The sequence below is a fragment of the Myxocyprinus asiaticus genome, chromosome 40, assembly GCF_019703515.2.
Source record: "Myxocyprinus asiaticus isolate MX2 ecotype Aquarium Trade chromosome 40, UBuf_Myxa_2, whole genome shotgun sequence".
NCBI classification, from domain to species: domain Eukaryota; kingdom Metazoa; phylum Chordata; class Actinopteri; order Cypriniformes; family Catostomidae; genus Myxocyprinus; species Myxocyprinus asiaticus.
In genome coordinates, this window is record NC_059383.1 from 24680311 (window position 1) to 24704910 (window position 24600).

Consider the following 24600-nt stretch of genomic DNA (forward strand, 5'->3'; position numbering starts at 1 on the left):
CAACATATGATCATTTGGCGCATATATAAAGATCAGATTCACTTCATGCCACTTTAAAAATATCAAAGAAAAACAAAGGGGGCACATGATATCTACTAATATAATCATTATTATATAATTAACCACAGTCCTTTAGATTGCGTACAATTCATACATATAAAATTGTAGGGAATATTAATCAAGCAACAATACTGAAAAAGAGAAAAACATTCACTGCTCATTTCTGGAAAATTAATACGCCCTTTAAAACTGAACACAAAATTAGGATGAGAAATTGCTCATTTTAATTTACAGACCTAAAGTCTGATAGCATTAAATCAGAAACATATTAATGTATCAAAAATACAGTAGCCTAATCAAATATTCCATGGAGACAGCTGAAGAACAATTATGAATTTCACTTTTTCTATTTTTCCTGGTACCAGTCCATGTTTTCATTATTGCCATAAATGACTTGAACAAACTTTAAAGTTGAAAATATTTTTTTGGGTCAGTTGTGTCGCTCAGATTCTGTTTAAACTGATAAGCGCGAATTTGCAGGTATGCGAGTTTCCGTGCCAATGCACATATGTTTTATCACTTGTAGAGGCATGTTTGATGACTTGTTTAAAGTAAATAAAGGTAATTTAGAACTGAAAAAAATGTTAAGGCATTATTTGAAGATGTTCAATGGCAACATCCAATGCTATTCAATTCAATGCTAACAGAGAAATACTGACTGATTACAAATGATAATGAAGGTCTGGTAGACACAGTTATCTAACAGCCATTGTAAGCCATTGCAAAATAAACAGTGAGATGTTATATACTAAAACACAACAATATGATCACATAATTTCAGATGTGTATAGATGTGTATAAGTTCAGATATTTGTGATATGATCACAAATATATTTTATATATTACTAAGCATTTCATAATTTAATAAAGGTTGGCCTATAGTCTAGTCTTTCACCCAGAGGGGCACCTCAGCCCATGTGGGCAAAGGGGCAGTTGCTCAGGCCACTGCACCCACCCCCCTGTGTATGTGCTTGGAAAAAATTATACTACAGAAATATTCTATGTCGAAGCGGGATTTGAGCAAAAAACATTTTTTACCGGTGAGCATTAGTGGTACTTGGTACTTGAGCGTCCGCTTGGGCTGCAAGCAGTTGAGCGGAGCACACACGCATGGAGAAGATTGTTGACTCACGTGCTCTGCTACCATCCAAACTAGAATGGCATATTCCTCCACCAAAAACTGAGGCTTTAAAAAAAGGAAAATAATGAGGTTAAGAAACCGAAAACTGGATATGGCCTCAATCTCAACAGAATTTGATTTAATAATTTTTTATTCAACAGAGCCAGGTTCAGAGACAATATTAAAATTCCAGTGTACATAACAGGGATGTCCAAAACTGCCTGGTCTTGTACACTGTGCCATTCCTCACTACCAGGAACTTATTCACCTTTTATCCTGTGTCAGCTCTTTGAATTACCTCTCCTTCCATCCACAGCTTTTCATTCTGCTTTCCACACCTCTCCATCATTCTCTGACTTGCTCTTACACAGAGGTAGCTGACTAATATAAAGATGGAGGTGTGTAGTGCTGATACAGTCTGTGGTTGGGGCTATGGGCCATGACCTATCAAACATAATGGGCGTGCCACAGCAAGTGACAAACATAAATAAATCTTGCTTCAAAGCAAAAATGCCTACAGATATTTTAGGTTGTTATTTGATTAGCACATTTTTCTTTACTGTGTTGACATTTTTCCCACTGTAACAGGACGTCTGGGTGGGACATATCAAAAGACTCATTATTTTCTTTTAAATAGCCAATACAATTTAGTTATGTCACAGCCATGAACCATAATTTGCTATTTGCCAGTTGGTTACGGGGGAGGGACGCTGTCATTCTCAAAAGCATTTGATTGGACAAACATCTCTGCGGTGCAAAATAAGTCCTCATTTTTTGGTGTCTTTTTCTGGAAGAGAAAGACTGTAAGTTTTAAATGTTTTAATAGCAGTTTTAATCTTCTAAAAAGTAATTTTACTTTTAGGCGTACACAAGCATATGGATGGCTTTGAAGCAAATAGACGTACTAAAAGTCGCAAAACTACAATTTGGATTTTTATGGGGTCTTTAAAACTGAACATGCCTCCCTGTATCTCATTAGCTGCTTTATCAAACATTTGATTCAACAATAGAAATAATCACATAGACAATGCATTAACAATGCAAAAATAAACTTATCTTCTTATTTATCAAATGCTGCTTTCAGACAAATAGGGCAATTTAGAACAACTGAAGATCAGGAGATCGTATTATTCTCAATCTCTGAAGATTAGCAATTCAAACAAATGGATATAAGACAGAAAAGACCATATTTTTGAAGAAATACTTCAACATCATCTTCAGTCATTGCAAATTTAATAATCAGAACAATATTATTATTTAGAGCTCATCAAAGATGATTCTACCAGTTGAAGGCCATAAAAAGATGTACAGACTGTCAGTCCAAATCTGATTTTTGTGCATATCTGAATGGAATCCAATCATATTCAGCAAGTCTAAATGGCAAAAAATCACATTAAATATTCTTCAAGTTACATTCATATGTGGTTTGAAATCCTATTCAAATCACATTTCTGGAAATCAGTTTCAGTCTGAACACTCTGATCAGTGGCTTTTTGCCATGTGTCAATTTTTCAAGCTACGTAAAGACACGTTGTACATCACACATTGTTGCAAGAAACATGCTAGCAGTGGTGGTGGAAATAACCTGTGTGGTGGTGGAGTGTAGGTCCAACTGAGAATACTATTAATGGAATTCCCACGCACATTCTGAAGTTCGACAGCCACATCGTTTCATCAAAAGTGGCTACCACACGAGTCAACCAGTCACTCCTAGTCTGTCTGGACCACACACCGCTTTGAACTATGATACCAGCAGAGACGGCAGCACAAAATAAAGCACTGCATACCAGCCTCTCCATCTCTGCCACTGTCTCATCAGGCATAGTCAAGCGTCGCAACTACACATTGCCATGTTATAAGCTAAAATCTCTATATCATTCTCCTCCATGTTGTTTTTTGCGTACTGACACAACGTCATTGCTACAGTATAGCAACCAAAGCAGATATGCCAGAAAATGAACACAGCCATGGGACACAAATTGGTTCTGATCAGCTGCAAAACACAATACAGACAGTCAATCATAAAAATCGGATTCCGATCAGATGCACAAAAAATTGGATTTGGACTGGCAGTCTGAACATAGCTTCCATGTCCTGTTTCAACCTGGTGTACAGCAATCTAGGCACAAACACAGACACACTGTACATGTGTCTCTCAACATCTATATCTCCCTAATACACAAGCACGTGCAAGGGGACCTTGTGTCTGTGTTCCCCCTGTAGTGGCAGTCTGATCCACTGGCAAAAATGATGAAAGGACCCTGACAAAGCTTTGGACCTGCCAGAGGACAGCAGACGGGCCCACCGTCCCCAGCAACAACCCCTCCTGTCTGCCTGTTGTCCTCGTGCGTGGATCTAAGTTTATCCGTCATTCCTGTCCCGCCATGTTTCTGAAGTGCGGCTTGAAGGACAGGGGAAGATGCCACAGGTAAGAATCTCATAGGGAGAGAAAGGGTCTTTGAAAGCGGTTCAGAGGGTTTCGTAACTATCGGCTCATCCTGGCCTCGGTGGAGACAGCTGCTCAGTGAAGCGAAAACTTTGAGGCAGATGCAAAGGCTCTAATCTGTGGAGATACTTGGTGCTGCACAAAGATGCAGCAGAGCCCACTGAAAAGAGTTAATAGAAAATATCTTGCCACAGCAAACAGGTTTGTTAAAGGATTTCTCTAGAACGGTTTGGGGGACAGCCAAGCATTTTTTAATCATGGGAAAGTATAAAATATTGATTAAAAAAAAGACCTACTGTCCAATTAATTTGTATGTACTGTATGAGTATCTTTGTATTTGTGTGTGTGTCTGTGTGCACTCTAAAAGAGGATTTCTCCACTGAGGACTCGCAAAGCCTTTAGGGTTTTGTGTAGGAACTGCAGTGTGTTTGTGATATTGTGATAAGAATTTAATTTAATTTATTTTTATTTTGGCATTTATACATTTCAATTGTGCAATCAGCCCAGCAGAATGCCAATAACCTAGTTTCCATCCTCTTTTCATGCTGTTTTGTTATCGACAAAGTGAAAATGCGTAAAATAAGTTTGGGAAATTTGCAGTCTTCTGCCTGTTTCCATTCAAATGGACTTTTATCGATAAAAATGGTGTGTGAGATGACATCGTGCTTAAAAAAAAAAACATTTTATCGCATAAGTTTTGGTTTATTGCTAAAGAAATCTGTATATTTCTGTATATGTGTGTATATCGCTAATTGATGTCCCTAATTTTTTTTTCCTCCAAAGTGTTGGTAAAATGGGGAGAGTATTGAGACAATTCACTGAAATTAGATAGTTTACTGTCATTTTAATTTCACAAATAAATGCAATCAAAAGGGAGCAGTTGCCCTTCTGATAGGACTGTAATATTGGTCCTGATATTGCGCCTCTTGCAGGTTGCCACCGGTTCCGAGCCAAAAGCAAATCATCATGGCCCTGTTCAAGCTGACAACCTGCACCAAGTAGTGGGGGAAACTTTCGGTCTTAGTATAAGGACCATCCATCGATGTGTATATGCTGTGTTCACAGCTATTAAAGAAAAACTGATTCTGTGTAATATCAGGGTTTACATATGATACATTCCTGATATTCAATAGGTTATTTTGAACAGTCATCTAATATACAGCATCGCCATCACAACTGCATTATGTCCCGTATATTTGTCCAGCAACTTTTAATGACCAACTGAACTTGATTGTCATCTAAAATTAATTTTAGCATCATAATGCAATTTACATTTTCTGAAGAAGCTCAGAAAATGCGATCCGAGGTAAAGAAGGTTAGATTTAAAATATTTAAAAGTTTTAAAAGGTTCAAAAGCTCGTTTTCTGAAAGTGAACTCAGCACTGGACAAATAGTTCTGATAGTTTATAGTCTTTAAAAAAGTGTAGAACATTCTGAGAATGTCAGTCAGCTGACTTTTTTCATCTACAGAATAGGGTAAGGCTAATTTAAGTTTGTGTAAAGAAAAGGCAAGAATATAGGCCTAACAATATATATATTTTTTTCATTTAGTAATGAATTATTCTAATTTAATGCTTTATTAATTTGGTAATTTATTTTACTTAATACAGGGAATTATGCCTGCATTTTTTCAAAAGCTAAACAATAATTTTATAGAATTGGGCTGTATGGGCCTAGTGTTAAAAAAAACACACTGATGCTTTTCTCCTAGTACTGTGTATTTATGTAACCGGGCGTTCACCCTCCCGTCTATAACCAATAGGTGCAGTAGACCCGCTCAAGTTATTCAACTAAATGAATATATGGGCACTGGTGCAATACACAGTCTCTTAATTTCTTTACAAGAAACAATTCCTAAAACTACACAACCGATAAATAAAACAACAAAATCAAAATAATAACAAAATACAAGCAAAAAATGGCAGCGATAAGGGGACCAGATTGATTTACTTAGACAATGTCTTAGACTGGAAGTAACAGTCTCAGCTATTTCTAGTACAACCACGAAAACTTGTGACACATGTCCACACATGCAATATAATATACAACCATCAAACAAATCAACTGATAGTGTTATCGCTGCATCACACCACCCCCTAGTAGCTGGGATACTGTCTCGCCCAGTACAAGGCTCCCCAAAGCAGCCAAATGAAAATAAAAAACAAAAACAAATAAACTATACAATATTCACCTAACACAATCAGCCAAATGAAAAAGAAAACAAAAACACAATTGTACATAAACTTTAAATACTGGGAAAAACAGTGGTCTAATATACAATCAGCTCCCAGGTAAGTCTGCCAAAACACAACTACACATTTAAATACACCTACATTCATACACTATTAAAATATACAAATTGCATTTAGACCATACATTTCAGTTAATTATACTTCTTTTATAAAATATAGAAAAACAGAAAACATTCAATTACCTCCACAATGTTTCCTATATTAAACAGAACACATCATATCACAAGTTCAGCGACCACGCTGCCAAGTTTGTTACTACAATGAAACAACCAGAACTCACACTTAAAAACAAACAATGCACTGCTTATGACACATAATAAATCAACCGACCTACCCGGGTATTATCAGCAACATGAACAGGTAAAAGCAACGATACGAGACGTACAGCTCCAAATCAACGACCGCGATGCCAGGTTTGTTACTACAACAAAAACAAAACATACACTCTCAAAAACAAAACAACACTCTGCTTTTTGCACATAATAAATCAAACAACCTTCCCAGGTATAATCAGCAACACAAACAGGTAAGAACGGACGATATAAGCTGTACACTCCATGTGCAGCAGCTCTCCAAGCTCACACCAGTATAACGCCAAACAACCATGTACATGTATCACACATCATCGCGCCATGCGCCCTTTAGCTCATTTGGGCGGAAACTACGTGGTACGCATTTTGCCGTGACGTCACCCAAAAAGTAAAGAAATAAATAAACGAACACTACAAACCCACTACATTTAAAACATCTTTGTACACAGAAATGATATGCTTTTTTGTATTATGGGCTAATTCCATGACTGCTGTCTATTATTTTGAATGGTTTGGAAAAGCAACTTTAATAAATAAACGGATGGCTACCGCGATTAAATTAATCACAAACAGTGGCCATTAATTTGTTCTCTGTGCACTTGTCGATGTTCATGATACGAGATATTTGTGTTGGCACTCCTGGAAGTGTCATGTTTGCAGCATCGGATCTGTGCAGGTATGCCGTTCAGATCAATCCATAATCACGTACAATAAATTGGCTTTCAAGGATGTATACCTTGTTGTCATGATTAACACAGGCTAAGGTTTGGGGTAAAGTCTGTCATGTGACACTATATTTTTGCGTTAATGCAAAAAATGTTTCCAAACCAGTTTTTCGTGACATTTGAAGTATCGACATAGAGTTTATGCACTAGAGTTAAATGGAAAAATATTATGTCGATAATTTGCGTTTCCATCAGTTTTATTTTGATGCGCTAAAACTTTTTCCGCAAAAAAAATCCTTCATGTTTCATTAAAAAAATTATACAATTAAATTAAAACACTTACCTGATCTTCTAAATAACTATTACATTAGCTGTTTTAAATACCAACATGTGAAGATATAGTGAAATCCATATTTTTTGAAAATTTAGCATCATTTAACGGAACATTCGGGGTTCAATACAAGTTAAACACAGTCAAGGCATAATTTTGATAATCTCAGAAAATACTAGCCCCTCTATTTTGTAAAAGAAAAAATTGTGATTACAGTAATGCACTTACAATTGAAGTGGATGGGGCCAGTCCATAAACATTAAAATACACACTGTTTCAAAAGTACAGCCACAAGATGTAAACATTGTGGTTGTTGACATGATTTAAGTTTGGTAAAATCTCTGTTCAACATGATCTTATTGTGATAAAATAGGATACAGGGTTTCCTGCCATTAAGTCATCATGATAAAGCAAATTTTTTGAATATACCTTTACACAGATAAGGTTATGTTGAATGTTTCATTTATTTAGTGCTTTTCTGACATTACACTCTAAGTACTTTACACAGTGAACAGGGGACTCTCCATAAGTGTGCAGCATCCACCTGGAAGATTTGACAGCAGTCATAGTGTGCCAGTATGCTCACCACACACCAGCTATTGATGGAGAGAGCAGAGTTATAGAGCCATTTTATGGATGGGGATTATCAGGAAGCCATGATTGATGAGGGCCAAAGGGAGGGAATTTGGCCAGGACACCAGGGTTACACCCCTACTCTTTTCAGTGTCCTGGGATTTTTAATGACCACAGAGAGTCAGGACCTTGGTTTAACATCTCATCTGAAGGACAGTGCCCTTTTTTTCCAGTATAGTGTCTCCATCACTATACTTGGACATTAGGACCCAAACAGACCACAGGGTGAGCAACCCCTGCTGGCCTCACTAACACCACTTCCAGCAGCAGCAACATTAATTTTCCCCATGAGCTCTCCCATCCAGGTACTGACCAGGCTCAACCCTGCTTAGCTTCAGTGGGCAACTGGACTTGAGCTACAGGGTGATATGGCTGCTGACAGTGATTTTTATCACACTAAAAGCATATTAACACAAATTACAGTTACGTCTTGTGGCTATACTTTTGAAACAATATGTAATCTACCATTCATGGACTGACTCCATTCACTTCCATTGTAAGTGCCTTACTGTAACCTCAATTTTATTTTTCTTTTATTCATTTATTTAATAAATGAGGGGCATGCTGATTTCTTTTTTTTTTTTTATTTTATTTTTTTTTTTTTTTTGGAAATCAACATTATACTGTTATTATGCTGCCAATTATGCCAAAAATGCTGTCCACTAATCTGTATTAAACCCAGAGCATTCCTTTAAAATTTCTTCAAATAAATATTTATAACATTAGGGTTCAAGTGACAAAAAATTTAAGAACCCCTGCTGTAAAACGTATACATTTGCAACATTCTACACATCCCACACTGTAAAAAATATTTAGTGTGAGTTTACAGTAAATTCCTGGCTACTAGTTGCATGACTTTCACAGTATACTTTACAGTAGTATTTCTACGATTTATTAAAATTAAAACACAACTGTATACTGTAACTTCACAGTGAACAGGACCAAGAAATTATTGTAATGTAGCAATGCTGTGTTGTAGAATCATAATGATCTTCTGTATTTCTTTATCTACAGTGTGTGTTAATTGTCACCATCATTGAGATTTGTATGTTGAGTGTTGATATCTTTGCTTGCATGTTGGACAACTTATGATTAAAAAGTTAATGAGCAATAAAACCAACCATATTATAGCCTAGCTTTGCAAACATCCCTTTCTAATTGTTCCTTTAAAATGATTCTATTTCTTTATTTTCATTGCAACATATATATTGAAAGGACAGATTGAAAAATGTTCTCCATACAACACAGTACAATAAACTGTGTTCTTAAACACAATTGCACTAACTGGGAGAATGTGTTTTTTTAGAAACTAACAATATAAGGTCTCATCCAAAGGGAACACTACACACCCTAATTGTGACTTCAAACGAAACACCATTTTCCCATAATTCAGTGTGATATTCAAATTTCTTTTTTCACAGTAATTTGTTGTGTGGTGACAGAAAATGACCTAGCCTGCACTGATTTTACAGTAAAATACTGAAAACAGTATTTTATTGTAAGAAATTACTGTTAAATCTTGTAAAATCCAGGCATTTTTTTTACAGTGCAGTTTTGGACATCCCTGTGTGTTCTCTGCACTGTCTGGCCATATTAATCTCCTATTAGAGGAAACCCTGCATCACTACACAACCCTCCTTCCTCTCCAACAATCCCCATAGCCCATAAAGCTTCCTCCACCCCTTCATTATTCAATGATCCTCACTGGAACTCCTACTGATAGACGACAGATCTCACTGAAGCAGGGAGATCGAACCTAACCCAAAAATACTCCAAAGGATCCTCAGAGGGCCAGCCGCCCTAGATTCTCAATCAGGAGGTGAATCCCAACCACTTAAAGGGTGTTCAGAGTCCTGCCTCAAAGGGGGAGTAAAAGTAATGGATCAGCAGAGTGAAAAAAAAAACACTTGTACCGTATACAAGCCCATTTACTTAAACATGTCAGCACACAAAAATACACATTTACTCCAGAATTTTGATGATGAAGACAAACAAGAAATAAAAACACAAGACACATTCAAATAGATGTTCTGTCCAAACAAGAATAGGCTATAGACAAATTGACATAGCTTGCTTTTATTACCCTAAATGCATATGATTTTCTTCTTTTCTTTCATACCTTATGACTTTCTACCTTAGGAACAAACAAAGAGGAATTTTACAATCAGTTACAAAGAATGGGGACTGGAGCATTTTAAGCTTTAAAAAGGATGCAAAAGCACCATAAAAGTACCATTAAATAGGTTCATAAACATGATGTATGAACAGCGTGACTGTGTCCCTCCCCCTGTAACCGACTGGCAAATAGGAAATCATGGTTCATGGATGTGACATAACTAAAGCATACTGGCTATTTAAAAAAAAAGAAATGAGTCTTTTGAATGCACAATATTTCAAGTCTTCTAAAGTCATACAATAGCTTTGGTGAGAAACAGGCCAGAACTGAAGTCATTACTCAATGAAATCTAGCTGCAGATCACTGAGACAGTGAATTTGAGAACAGGATGTAAACACTATACAGTAAGGCTGTATTCATTAACATTAGTTAACTGGATTACTGGACTACTTTTATGGTTCATATTTCTGGTCCCCATTCATTGTAATTGCATAGAAAAGGGCGACTTGTACATTCTTCAAAATTTCTCCTTTTGTGTTCCACAGGGGAAATCTATTTTTGGTCGAACTGTCCCTTTAAATTACAGATATCACTTTCACAATAATAGGAGAATTTGAGCTGCAAGAATGAAGCACAGTTCTCCACCAAACAACTTCACTGGAGACTTTTCACCCCTTCTTCACTCACTGCAGATGGCTGCATGAAGCAAGTATTGATTCAGGAATTACAGTAAGACTTATGCAAACATCAGAACCACACATTAATGAGTAAGTTGAAGGAAAGACAGACAGAGATAGTTACCATGTTAAAAAACTGCAAAACTGTGTTCATGAGATAGAGGAAAGAGAGAGATTAACAGTGATATGCGATGGATTTAGTTCACACAGAAGGACCCAATCTGCAGAAACAGTCCCCACAAGCCCCTGGCTATTTACGTCATTGCTTGACTTGTGCGGATTTCTCATTTTTCTGTTTTTCTTTCTGGGTAGCCAACCCCCATGAAACAGAAACCCTTCTGAGCACAACACAGGAACATCATGTCTTTTAACACACATGGACACAGCCCCATCTGTTTGGCACATAATATTCTTTGTTGACAGACCAAACAAAGCAAAGAGACACTTCCAGTGCTCAAAGAAGTCTGATTGAAAGGTTCAGACATTTTCAAACCAGATGGAGCTGAAGAAAGGTGCAACGTAAAAAAAAAAATGAAAAAAAAAAAAATTCACACTGCTTCTAAACAATTTTATAGCTCCTCCCATAATTCCATCTAACAATCTGTTCAGAGCATTGTGTCTCTGATCTGTGTTATTAAATGAACTTCAATAAATTAAATGGAATAAGCTAGTGCACTGTATTTTAACACACAAATTGCAAAGGTTAATGGAATACTAATTGAGATTCATCTAGACTGAGTCTAGCAGCACAGTAATACTGCCGTTTCAAAGCTATTTGATTCAAGAACAGGCTTTCTGATGCTAAAATGCAAATAGCACACAGCCGCCAAAGTTAAAGGGTTAGTTCACCCAAAAATGAAAATTTGCTCATTATTTACTCACCCTCATGCCATCCCAGATGTGTGTGACTTTTTTTTTTGATCTGCTGAACACAAACAAAGATTTTTAGAAGAATATCTCAGCTCTGTAGGTCCATTCAATGCAAGTGAATGGGTGCCAAAATTTTTAAGCTCCAAAATCCACATAAGGGCAACATAAAAGTAGTCCAGACAACTCTGGTAGTTAAATTCACATCTTCTGATGCGATACAATGGGTGTGGGTGAGAAAAGAGAAAGTCTTTTTTCCTTCGCCTTCACCTTCTCCTTCTGTTTTTGGTGATTCACATTCTTCATGCATATTGCCCCCTACTGGGCAGGGAGGTGAATTTATGAGAAAAATGACCTACATTTTGATCTGTTTCTCACCCATACCTATCATATTGTGTCTGAACACATGGATTTAACCACTGGAGTCATATGGATTACTTTTATGCTCCCTTTATGTGGATTTTGGAGTTTGGATTTAGTGAGGACCTAGAGAGCTGAGAAATTCTTCTACAAATCTTCATTTATGTTCTGAAGAAGAAAGAAAGTCATACACATCTGGGATGCCAAGAAGGTGAGTAAATCATGAGAGAATTCTCATTTTTGGGTGAACTATCCCTTTAAAATTACAAGAGTTTAAGGTACTTAAAACCATATTAAGGCACTCTGTAAAAAGTGGTTTCCTGCCGTTGTTACCTTAAGGAGTTATTTCTCCCTGATCAAACCCCTAAAATTAGTTTTGTTTATGAAACCTAATATATTCAGGTTGATTTGGTCACTTGAATAAAACCAGTTAATTTAGATTTTACCACATGAAGCACATTTTTAGGTGTTGAGGGCATTAAGTACTTTCGGAAATTAACATTTCCTATGGTGTGATGCTATACTCCATTTAAAATTATTTTAAAAAGCACTTTGCACATTATAATTATTAACCTATGATTGCAGTTTTTATGACCTCACATTAATTGAGAGAATGCATGGCATATTTGCATTTTTATTATTATTATTATTTTATTACACTACAGGACAATTTAAAATGAACTAGTGAAGGCAGAAAGATAAAAATGGACTCATGGACAAGTTAAAATTCAACGACAAATATGGCTTTTATAAAGAGGTCAGCATTCAAGACATTCAGAACCGAAGCACAAATATCACGTCATCCAGATGCACAGCATATAGTATGGAGCAGTATTCACTCATGTGCTGGGAGTAAATAGGTTGAGCGTAGCTCACTGGAGAGGGGCATGTGCCTATGTGGGGATGCTATCAAGCACACTGATATGACAGTAGGAAACAGACTTGTCTCAGCTATGACAGAATTACTAAAAAAGAGGCTTGTACAACCACCATGCTGCTGAGTTGACATACACACCGCTGAGAAGCTGAAAGCATGCCCAACAAAGAGAATTCCCCTTGCCCTGCTGTCATAGAGGTCATCTAAATAATCGTCTCGCATAGCCAGACCTTTGACTGAACAACAAAAAGCCTGCTCCGCATAGCAGCTTATTCTGGCCAAGATCTTAGACAGGGACCACCTGACTGACATGTAAAGTGACCAACCACAGTTAATTTTGTTTTAATGTGCCATTTAGGGGAAGGTTTAAAATAGATTATACCACAATAATAAAACTGTGCAAAATAAATAAATTAATATCTAGTTTACTTCTTACTAAACGCTAGGGTTGCCAACTTTTCGGCACGTAAATAATGGGCGCTTGAGCATTTCGAGACAGGGTGGGGGTGTGCCTCACAATGGTAGGCAAATATCCCTCTCTCAATAATTTTTATATGGGACGTTTCGCCATACGACCAGAGGGGGATCCCCCATGGATGTTTTGCTGTGGGACGTCTCAATTAATTACGCCAAAATATAGGACAGTCCAACTAATACTAGACAGCTGACAATACTACTAAGTACCTCAAACAAAAATCGGATCCTAGGTATCTTTCAGAGATTTGATGTCACTAACATCCAGGTGATGTCACCTGGCAAACTTTTGCAATCCAGTGATTTATCTCATCCTCAAAAGCACTCATCGAATCAACCAATTGTTAGCAAATCAGAATGGCAAAGTGCTTTCCAGTGTCTGTGTGCAATGTGCATCAGACCGTCAGCCAGCAGACTGTGGGCGGTCCGTGGGCATGCCGTCTAAAGCTGAGACTACATAAATCCATACTAATCAAAATTATCCTTGACCCTCCTAAACATATGTGCGCATACACCTTCATCTTTCTCTGCTTGATTTAACTATTGACTGTGTAAAATAACACTGCAGAACTGAGAGGATGGATGGAAAGAAACAGCCTGCAGAAGGCAGAAAGATCATTGGGAGCGAATAATCTGTCCTCTACTCATCCCCCTTTGGCAGCGATGGCTCCCCAGTGAGGAATAAAAACTCTCATGTGCAACAAACTGCAAACAGAGCTGCACACAGACACAGAGGAAGAAAAGAGAGACCGGCTGAGGCCCTAATTATGTGGCACACCACATCAGATCGCCGGTAGTCTGACTACTACAGAAGCAGACAGACAGGGCTGCCGTTCCTCTGCTGGGATTCACACTGTGCTCAAAATGGCGAGTGACGGACTTGGCGATTAATCTGTTTAACTGAAGCTGATTGTTCATACACAGTAATGGCAGAGGAACTTATCAGGCTGGTTTGAATTACCACGATGACACTGTGTGCATTTAATCTGATGAGAAGGTTAAATGGGCTATATAAATATCTGACAAATCCGTCATTGTAATTCAAAGAGGCTATCTCCATCATTAGGGACAGGTCTTTCAGTGTGGAGAACACAGCATGTTTTGACACTGGATGAGAGGTATACGAATGTGTGATGAAAAATGACACTGATAAATTTAGAGCTTTTAACTGATGCAACCATAGGTGTAGCTTTACATAATGTTTACTAAAACACTGAGGTCAAATGATGATGCTGTTTTTGTCAGAAGTAGCAATATCAACCTGTTTTCAACCCGTCTAATACTGATGTCAATATACAGATGCCAAAAGCACCCTCTAGCGTGTGTTTAACCGCAATTTGTTTTATTATACTTATAAGTATAGTAGTGTTGTAGTTACATTAAACTATCATAGCTATATTTAAAGAAATGGTTCACTCAAAATGTACAATTCTGTCATCATTTACTCACCCTCATGCCATGGAAGATGTGTATGATTCTCTTTCTTCTGCAGAACACAATGAAGATTTTTAGAGGAATATCTCAGCTCTGTAGGTCCATACAATGAAAGTGAATGGTGGCAAAAACTTAAAAGCTCCAGAAAAGCACAGAAAGGCAGCATGAAAGTAATCCATATGACTCCAGTGTTTTAATCTATGACTTCTGAAGTGACCCAATCAGTTTTGGATGAGAAAAGACCAAAATGTAACTTCTTTTTCACTATAAATCTTGACATCAGCAGTCTCCTTGGTGGTCATGATTTCAACCTTGATTACACTTCATAGCACTATCTAGCGATCTACGCATGCGTCAAGTACTAGGAAGTGTTATCAAGCTTGAAATGATGATCATGCCTAGAGACTGCAATAGCAAGATGTACAGTGTAAAAGGAGTTTTATTTTGGTCTGTTCTCACCCAAAACCAATTGGATTTCTTCAGAAGACATGGATTAAACAGTTTTATGGATTATTTTATGCTGCCTTTACGTGCTTTTTTGGAGCTTGTAAGTTTTGGTCACCATTTACTTGCATTGTATGGACTTACAGAGCTGAGATTTTCTTCTAAAAAAATCTTCGTTTGTGTTCTGCAGAAGGAAAAAGTCATACACATATGGGATGGCATGAGGTTGAGCAAATGATGAGAGAATTGTTTTTATTTTTTGGGTTAACTATTCATTTAAGATACCCTAACCTATGCCCATTGATACACCTAACCAATTATCAACAATATAAAACATGTAACAGACAGGTAAATGTACAACACAACATATCACAAAAATGTGATTTGCATTACACTCTTATATAAATATTTTGATGACGTAACCCACCCCTACGCCTAAACCTAAACAATCATCAACAATATAAAAGATGTAACAAGCAGATAAAAAGTACAGTCACTATAATTTATACCAAAAAAAATGTTTTTACAAAAAGGCACTATAAAATTATTCCAAAGCATACTATATATTTGTGTGAGGAACAGAGTGAAATTGAAAGTTTTAATCGTTGAAAATCTTCCCCCTTCGCAATCAGTCACAAGACACACGACAGCCAATGGCATTTGACATCACTGTTATCAAACCTTTCTTGAAACTCTTCTTGAGGTGGCAATTTTTTTATGTTAAAACAAGTGCGGAATTGGTTATGGCAGACTCTAAGGGGACCGTGATCGTTGAATTAAGATGTACTGCTGCCAGTATTGCACAGATGCCAATAACAGCTCCACTGCTTTGATTTCAGCTCTGTAAAGAAAATACGGAACACTGTATTCCGTGGTTACAGCTGAGCATTCAACATTACGTAAAGGAAATAGCAAGTGAAGTAACAAATTTGGGCACAACGCAGCACAAGGAGGAGGAACCAGACATCAAGGCACTAAGGCAGAGTCATGGGCCTGGGAAGAGCTGTGATTGCACCAACACCCCCCCCCAAAATATGGTGGGCCTTAATGTGACATCATTACAGCTGCAAGAATACGGACCCTACTTCCCTAGACGGCCCTCGGCGTGGTGCATCTCACTGGGTTGTACACACAACCACCGCCCACCACTACATTCTGGCCCAGAGGCCTAAACTTGGACCACACATAAGTAATGTCAGAAATGGTTCATAAACAAACTAGGCAGACCTTGCCTGTATTAATGCAAAATCTGAATACAAACACACAAACACAGTTTATGCAATGTCAGCACCTATGTCATCAGAATGCATACAAATGCATTCAAACATTCACACACATGAGCACACAATGAAAGCGCCTGGCTTGGGGCATTGGGGGAGGGGAACATACACATATATACCATACATTGTGTCACTCGGTGCACTTCATGCACTTAGCCTGAATTTGTGCCAGTGGAGAGCCGGAGGACAGATCTCACAGTTACCAGTGCTGGCTGAATGGGAGCCAGGCAGTCCCTGTCACACTCCAGGGGGTCACCCTTTACTGCTTCTGCTCAGTTCATAACAGGTACGACTCTCGTTAGCTTAAAGGGATAGTTCACCAACAAATTCATTATTTACTCACCTCATGGTGCTCCAAACTGGTTTTCTCTTTTATTTATCTTTTGTAGAACACAAAAGGAGATGTTAGGCAGAATGACAGCCTCAGTCACCATCCACTTTCATTGTATGGAAAAAAAGATGCAATGAAAGTCAATGGTGACTGTGACTAATATTCTTCCTAACATCTCTTTTTGCATTCCACAAAGGAAAACAAAGTCATATGCATTTGGAACAACATGAGGGTCAGTAAATGAAAGTTGAACAATCCCTTTAAATGGATTCCTATTCATATTGGCCTCTGAAGTGGACTTAGGTCTCTCAATGAGAGCTTGGTCCAAACCAACCAAGAACACTATCCCCCGCTGTCCTCTCAGCACGCTTTCACTTGCTAATTAAACAGCATTAATATAAATGGCCAGAAGCAGCTCCAAGCTGAACTCACAGGCATTGGTCACGGCGAAGCTGTTGGCCGTCTCAATGTTGTCCACATGGGGTACCAGGTTAAAGGGGGCCTCGGATACGTTAGGGCTTGTGTTGTGAAGAAAAATGGCCAACCGAAAGGCAGTGTACTCCTGATCTGTGTTCCTGATGAACAGCCCACCTGCAGAAAAGTGTGAGAGACACAGGAAAGAAACAGAGAGAGAGAGAGAGAGAGAGAGAGAGAGAGAGAGAGAGAGAGAGAGAGGGAGAAAAGGAAGAAGAGAAAGAGAGAGAGAGAAAAAAACACATTGCACCAAAGACCCAAATAAGAAAACAGCTATATGACTAAGAAGAAAATGAGATAAATTAGTGAAAAAGAATGCAAAAACTGAACAAAACACTGAGTAATACTGAAATTCAGGAATTAAGCCAGATCAGATGAGTATACAGTGAACACTCCTCTGAGGTTTCACACGTGAATAACCCCATTATGCACATACATATTATTTCTCTGAAAGAAATACGACATACTTCTTAGATAGCAAGTTTATTTCTTAGATAGTAAGTTATCCAGTAAACTGTACGTATTTTCGGTCAAATAATAAAAGATTTGAGCACCAGGAATGTCACGGCGACTGACACAGCGCTTGATGCAGCACTGGAATAAATTAAGGCACTTTCCATTGACGAGGCAGAGCGCAAAAGGGTAAACTGACATTAAAGTCGCTTTGTCATTACATGCCCGTGTGGTTTTGATTTTACAAAGCGTCCATTTATACACGAATAAACTTTCAACACGTTGTGTCCTACACTGAATCTTCCATCTAAGAACAACATCCCGTTCGAGCCGTGAAGAGCACTGCAGTGGTGACCAAAACACATTGATCTGGGTGACAGCTAAAAACAAACAAACAAACAAACAAACAAAAAAGTAGCTACCTAAAAAACTGCGTTTGTTTAAAATTTCCTTTGTTTGTTTAAAATTTGCATCCAAACGCAATATTTAAGCACTGACATTTCCCAGCTGACCGCTTTGCAGGCGGTCATATTTTGTCATTAATTTGACACTGAGGGGAAAAAACGTTTAAGGCACTTCACGCGAAGCTTAGTGTCTTTGTGAAGCATCGCCGTACCTACCGATTTGAACGCTGCTCGGAAAAGCACCCATAGTGAGTCCCCAAACGCACGAGAATAGCAGTAAAAGCTGATTACAAGAAATCCTCATTTTGTTAGTTAAAAATTGTGAGAGACATTGAGGATGACGTCAGTCGGGTAAAGGACAGAAAGGAGAAACGATGTTAGAAATCCATTCTTGCCGGTGGTTTTTCCCCTGCAGTGGCACGAACCCTGGTGCGACTACGTCCGGCGGTAGAAGGTCCACATGCAAGATGGGGGGAGCGCGCGACAGCGGTGGGCAGTGTCTGCACACACATCCACACTCGTCACAAATGCGCCTTTTCTCCACCATCACACACACTCATCCTCGCTTCGTTTCATGTGTTAGTTCCTCTTGTAATGCCATATTCCAAAACAGCGAAGTGCCTCACCAAATGGGAAGCTCAATTATAACGTGGCCACCCTTTCGTTTGGACTGTCCCAGTGAAACAAACGATAAGTTGAAGTAGACGCCTTTGCAATAGGAGGCTCAAGTGCTTTATGCTGGTGTGGTGCGTTTGAATGATATGGAGATTTATTTTCATGCAAACCGTGCCCTTTATTTTGCACTGAAATTCACAAATGAATGTGCCAACCAGCATCAGTAATAGGCTAATAGTCATACTAACAATAATCATCAACAATCTTATAGCGATAATTATTTAGTCTTTGAGACGAGACCATTTAACTTATTTTCATTCTATTCAGTCCCACAAATCACAATTCAGAAATCATACTGTTCATTGCACTGTCCTCCTTGAGTGAGTGAAATCTCTGCTTTTTAAGAATTATGAAAACTTTCTGTGAAAAGGGAGCAGTGGGTTAGTGATATTTCGTTTTGTAGGCTACACCATATTGATCTTTCTCTTGTCAATAAGCTGTTCCTACAAAAGGCGTTTCATGTCTATATAGCTAGCATCTGACTGCATTCTCTTAGATATCTTCTACAATTTTCTTTAAATTAGTGGTACTCGCAAAAGTGACTTTAAAATGTCACTGGCTCCCTTTTGTCCTCGCTCAGATATTTGAATGGCCAAATCAATTACGCGGATTTAGCCAACCGTGGCATTCAGTGCGCGTGAACAGACGCTGTGTTTGCGCGTGCTCGCAGCTCAGAGCGGAGTCAACCGCAGTGCCTCTGTCCAAGGTCCTGAATCTGCGGTGTTGTTTAAAGTATCCATTCGTCATACTCAAGTAAAAGTAAAGATACCTTCATGGACATTGATTCAAGTAAAAGATAAAGTAGCTCATGAGAAAAATACATATGTAAAAGTAATAAAGTAAGTGAGATTAAATCTACTTTAGTATCAAATGTACAAGTAAATTGCATTAATTACAGCACAGCTAATTATACCCATGGCAGCTTAGTTAAGTGGTGATGCTGTGCTGGAGTCTATATTAAGAGGAGTTAACTCAAGAACTGCTCTGACCAATTCAGTCAGCTAGTAAATGTACTTATCATCTTGCACAAAATAACAAACTAAACAATACGAATTAATGGTGTGTTCATGACACATCTGAATGATGGTATTTACAAGATGAGCGCAAATGAATGCCACCATAAATCTATAATTACCAGTGGGATTTTCTTGGAGCCCCAGTTTCCAAGTTGGGGCCCTATCAATTAAAGAATCATGGCAAGAATCAAGCAAATTGGAATTGGACATAATTCTGATTTACTTGTGGAATTTGACTGTATAGTTTAGATTGTATGCATTTTTGTACCACTGATGAAGAATAAAGCTTGCCAGAAAATAAGACTCATTTAGCTGGTTTATGACAACATTGTCCATTTGTGGCCGCACAACAATGATAAAATAAGGGGGCTTGGGTAGCTCAGCGAGTATTGACGCTGACTACCACCCCTGAAGTCGTGAGTTCAAATCCAGGGTGTGCTGAGTGACTCCAGCCAGGTCTCCTAAGCAACCAAATTGGCCCGGTTGCTAGGGAGGGTAGAGTCACAAGGGGTAACATCCTCGTGGTCACGATTAGTGGTTCTCGATCACAATGGGGCACCTGGTAAATTGTGCGTGGATCGCGGAGAGTAGCATGAGCCTCCACATGCTGGAAGTCTCCACAGTGTCATGCACAACGAGCCACGTGATAAGATGCGTGGACTGACTGTCTCAGAAGTGGAGGCAGCTGAGACTTGACCTCCGCCACCTGGATTGAGGTGAGTAACCACGCCACCAATGAATTTTTGTGATAATCAACATTATGCCACATATGCTATTGATTGAGCACAACTTTGAACCCAGAATATTCCTTTAAGTGGTACGCAAAAACAAAAACAGGGTACCTCTTTAACACACACATTTCTCAGCAAAACAAACCATAAAAGGTAGCCTAACACTCATAAAAAGAAGTAAGCCCCTTTTGACTAATAATTTGTATATATAATAGATAAACAGGGAAACATATTATTAACAGTAGGCCTACAACACAATAATACAGGACACTAAACATTAAACAAGCATTTCATGCATGCTTAAAAAATAATGCACACTTCTGGTCAGGCCTTTACAGTATTTTCCTCAATAGGTTGTATTATACTTCTTTTCAGTTTAAGATCATGGGCACAGCATTCCTACTTTTCAAACTGTTGGTAAATTAGGTGTCCAAAATCATTAGTCTCACTGCCTTTTTAATACACCCAGCTGCTGGTTTCTCAGCAACTCTCAAGAAGTCCATTGCATCGCCTGTTTGGCTGAAGTATTAAATTAAATTGGTTCGACTGGGCCATGAGATTGGGTCAAAGCAACATAGAGGCTGTTGAGGGTTCATATTATATTCCTCTGTTAAGTTGACTGACTGGCATCAATGATCTATTAGGCTTCCTTGCACATGGTTAATGGATTTTAAACAGAGGAGTCTGCTCCATTTAGGATCCAGCTGTATGGACACCAAATCTCTTCTTTCAATTATTCTCTCTACACATAAGTATGGACTTAGGGTACAGTTATATGCAATCCTTATAGACAATGATGGCAGTGCATCGCAAATCTGTTTGATCATCATGTTCATTGACACTTATTTATGCATGAAAGTTTGCTGTGACACAGAGACAAGAAACAACACTATTGATGAATTATGAATCACAGTTTTTAAGGACTTACATCTTCCACTGAAAATCAAGGCATTTAGAGTTACATGCCACAGTAACAGACATCAAGTGACAGGATTGTGCAATGTGTGTAGCTATTTCTATCAACCTCAACTCTCTTCACTTGCACATCCTCGTATTTATAATATTTAGCCTACAGACAAACCCAGAACTGAAAAGTAATCATTCAGTTTGCACTGAGAAAGATGGATCAATGATTAATTAAATATTCTTTGCTTTTTAAGGACTGTCATTGGTAATTCTTTTGACTGTGCTGTCTCCTGAATGCATGATCATTTGGGAGCTTGTATATGCAGTGTCAAGTGTGCTTTCATCTGGCACAAGGACTTCTGGTGCTGAGGGGAAAATGGAAAAGCTCTCCCTCAGTCTAAACCCCCTGCATACACTACTCTGCCTGCTCGATTTTGAATAAATCCTTTCGCTGCGGAAAGTATTGATTTAGAAATAGCTGCAGCACACAGAAAACACATGCCTTCTGGACTTCATGTTGGTAGAGATAGGCTGATGAATGATACACATGGATTTACCCAAGGGTAGTTGACACATAACATGTACATGGACTTTTTTTTTAATAATCAGGATTTTAGGTTACAATTTAGATGAATGTAAAGGGAAAGTGTATATCTCAACTGGTCAAGAAGATTTTCACCATTTCTGAACACCTTTTTGTATTCACTAGTTAATTTTAAAATGTCCTGCATTGTGACAAAGTAGCCTACAAATATTCAATGTAGTTTCTCAATTCACATTCGTAAATTCTTTATGAATAAAAATGATAAAGAATTAGCTAAATGCTGTTTAAAATAATTTTAGATGGAGTAAATCATGGCACAGAGCAAGGCATGTCAACTTTCCAAAAGTGTTCCAACAATCTTCAAACCTTCAATTGATAGGTGAAAACATGCAATGGGGTAGACTCATTTCCATGGACAGATGGATAGCCCACCACCCCAACCTCAACCCAAAATCCACTGAGAAAGACATGTCAACAAACACCCTAGACATACCCTATATAGGCTATAATTTAACTAAGGTAATGAACGCTATACGCATACGATACATAAAATATTTGGGCCTTAGCTTTCCATATTCAGAGTGACGTTTGAGCCTGTTTCTGAGATCACATCAAGCCAAGCCAACCCGTGCTTCAATACTGATAATGCAGTGAATCATAATCTACCGTCAATAAACGTGAGCACTTTTTGTTGATGGGAGTTTCGAAAATTCCACAGTGTGGCTTCACTGGTCATTGTTAGCTTTTCGTTTCGTCCTATATTCTTAGTATTCTTGTCAACCCAGACTCTTTATGGCGGATAAAGTCAATGTTGTGTTTTTGAGTGTTTTAGTAGTTTTACAAGTTTTAATCTGTACTTTGCCAGCCCCTCAGAACAGGCTGTGGATGTGGTTCGTTCATTCAGCATGAGGCATGTGAATCAATGTTTTATGTACGCTGGCCTAGCTCGTCATACTTCCATTGTTTTGTCCTATCTTTTTTGCTTATTTACTTGAGTGAGTATATGCTAAAAACACTTTTGTGGTGTTTCCTTCGTGAACGAATCAGTGTTTTTGAACTAATCTATCAAGTGAACGAATCATTCTCATTCACTTCCATTGATATAGTCATGAACGACTCTGTGTTTTAAACTAATCAGATGAATTAATGATTCAGAGACTCACTCATAACACATAAATGCTTATTAGTTTCCACTTACTGTCATAAAAAATGTACAATGCACAACTGGTGACTGAACAAATCTCTTTGGTGAACGTGTTTAAAATACTCAAAATGAATCAGAATACCCACCACGATAAAACACCACAAGCTTGCAGCCACTTGCCCCACAAGTTGAAACCCCTGGAATAGATGAATGATTGATGTGAGCCTCATAAAGTTTTTCTCTTTGCAGATGGCTTGATTGAGAAGTGCTGCTGTAGGTCTACTGCATGGCCCCTCAGGGCCTGTAGGGGAGAGAGGTGCTTTTTGATCAGCAATCATTGTACAGGGGTCTTCTCTTGGGTATGGGTTGCTCAATCTAGGGAAAAGTGCAGATGCTGTAATTTTATGAATTGATCCTCTCCTGAGATCTCTGTCCCCGTGTCCATCTGTAGTCCCTCACTAGTGATTTACCACAACACAGTCTCGGATAATGCCATACAGATTTTCATTTGTATGAAAGTGTGTGTTAATACATGTAGGAGTGCACACATTTTTGTTTTCTCTGCTTTCTATGCAAATACACTTTTTGTTGTAGCTACTTTCTATGCAAATACGCTTTCTCTTCTCTCATAAATAATAACTTTCTTTCTGTTGAAAGAACTAGGCAGGCATCAGCATTTACAACCTATGACATTTTCTAAGGGAATGTGTATTTGTGCTCATGTCGTCACTCTTGCTTTGCCTCTCTCCCTTTTGCTGGTTACTCCAAGGGGTGAGCTGAGTCAGACAAGGTGAGGGGAGGGTTTGGGGGTGGGGTATTTTTAGATGTAATTTGCGATTTTTCCCACTATCCCCCTCAGGGATCAGCACCTGGGAGGAAATAAGAACAATGATGTATGAAAGGATGAGCAGCAATTAGTCAAATAGAGCAAGAAATAATGCACAGGGACAATAAACAGGTAAAGATTAACACAATGGAGTGGGGTGAGAGGTGCAGAGGAAAATTAAAGGTCTTATTGAACAGCTATGCACTTCATGATTGAGAACACTGATTTAATATGATCACACTGTCTCTGACAACACATAAGAATGTCTTTAACTGCATGATGCACCAATGCTAGTAATGCTATCTTTTAGATAAGGAGAAATATATATTACTTAAAGTATATACAGTATATACAGTATATAAATATACACTATATTGCCAAAAGTATTCGCTCACCCATACAAATAATTGAATTCAGGTGTTTCAATCACTTCCATGGCCACAGGTGTATAAAATGAAGCACCTAGGCATGCAGACTGCTTCTACAAACATTTGTGAAAGAATGGGCCGCTCTCAGGAGCTCAGTGAATTCCAGCATGGTACTGTGATAGGATGCCACCTGTGCAACAAGTCCAGTCGTGAAATTTCCTCGCTACTAAATATTCCACAGTCAACTGTCAGTGGTATTATAACAAAGTGGAAGCAATTGGGAATGACAGCAACTCAGCCACAAAGTGGTAGGCCACGTAAAATGACAGAGCGGGGTCAGCGGATGCTGAGGCGCATAGTGCGCAGAGGTCGCCAACTTTC

At 38.4% G+C, this 24600-nt stretch overlaps 1 protein-coding gene across 5 annotated transcripts in view; it reads right to left on the reverse strand.

Annotated features, from left to right (window-relative positions):
• LOC127431131 (glutamate receptor 4) overlaps positions 1–18504 on the reverse strand; it is a 144011-nt gene extending 125507 nt beyond the window's left edge. For all 5 annotated transcript variants that reach the window (XM_051681404.1, XM_051681402.1, XM_051681405.1 and 2 more), the window contains exons 1-2: positions 18226–18504; positions 17111–17269 (exon numbers count right to left, since the gene is read on the reverse strand). In XM_051681404.1, coding sequence (XP_051537364.1) covers positions 17111–17269; positions 18226–18313 — 247 coding nt within the window. In that variant the 5' untranslated portion in view covers positions 18314–18504. The remainder of the gene's footprint in view (positions 1–17110; positions 17270–18225) is intronic.
• Between the last annotated feature and the right edge of the window lie 6096 nt (positions 18505–24600).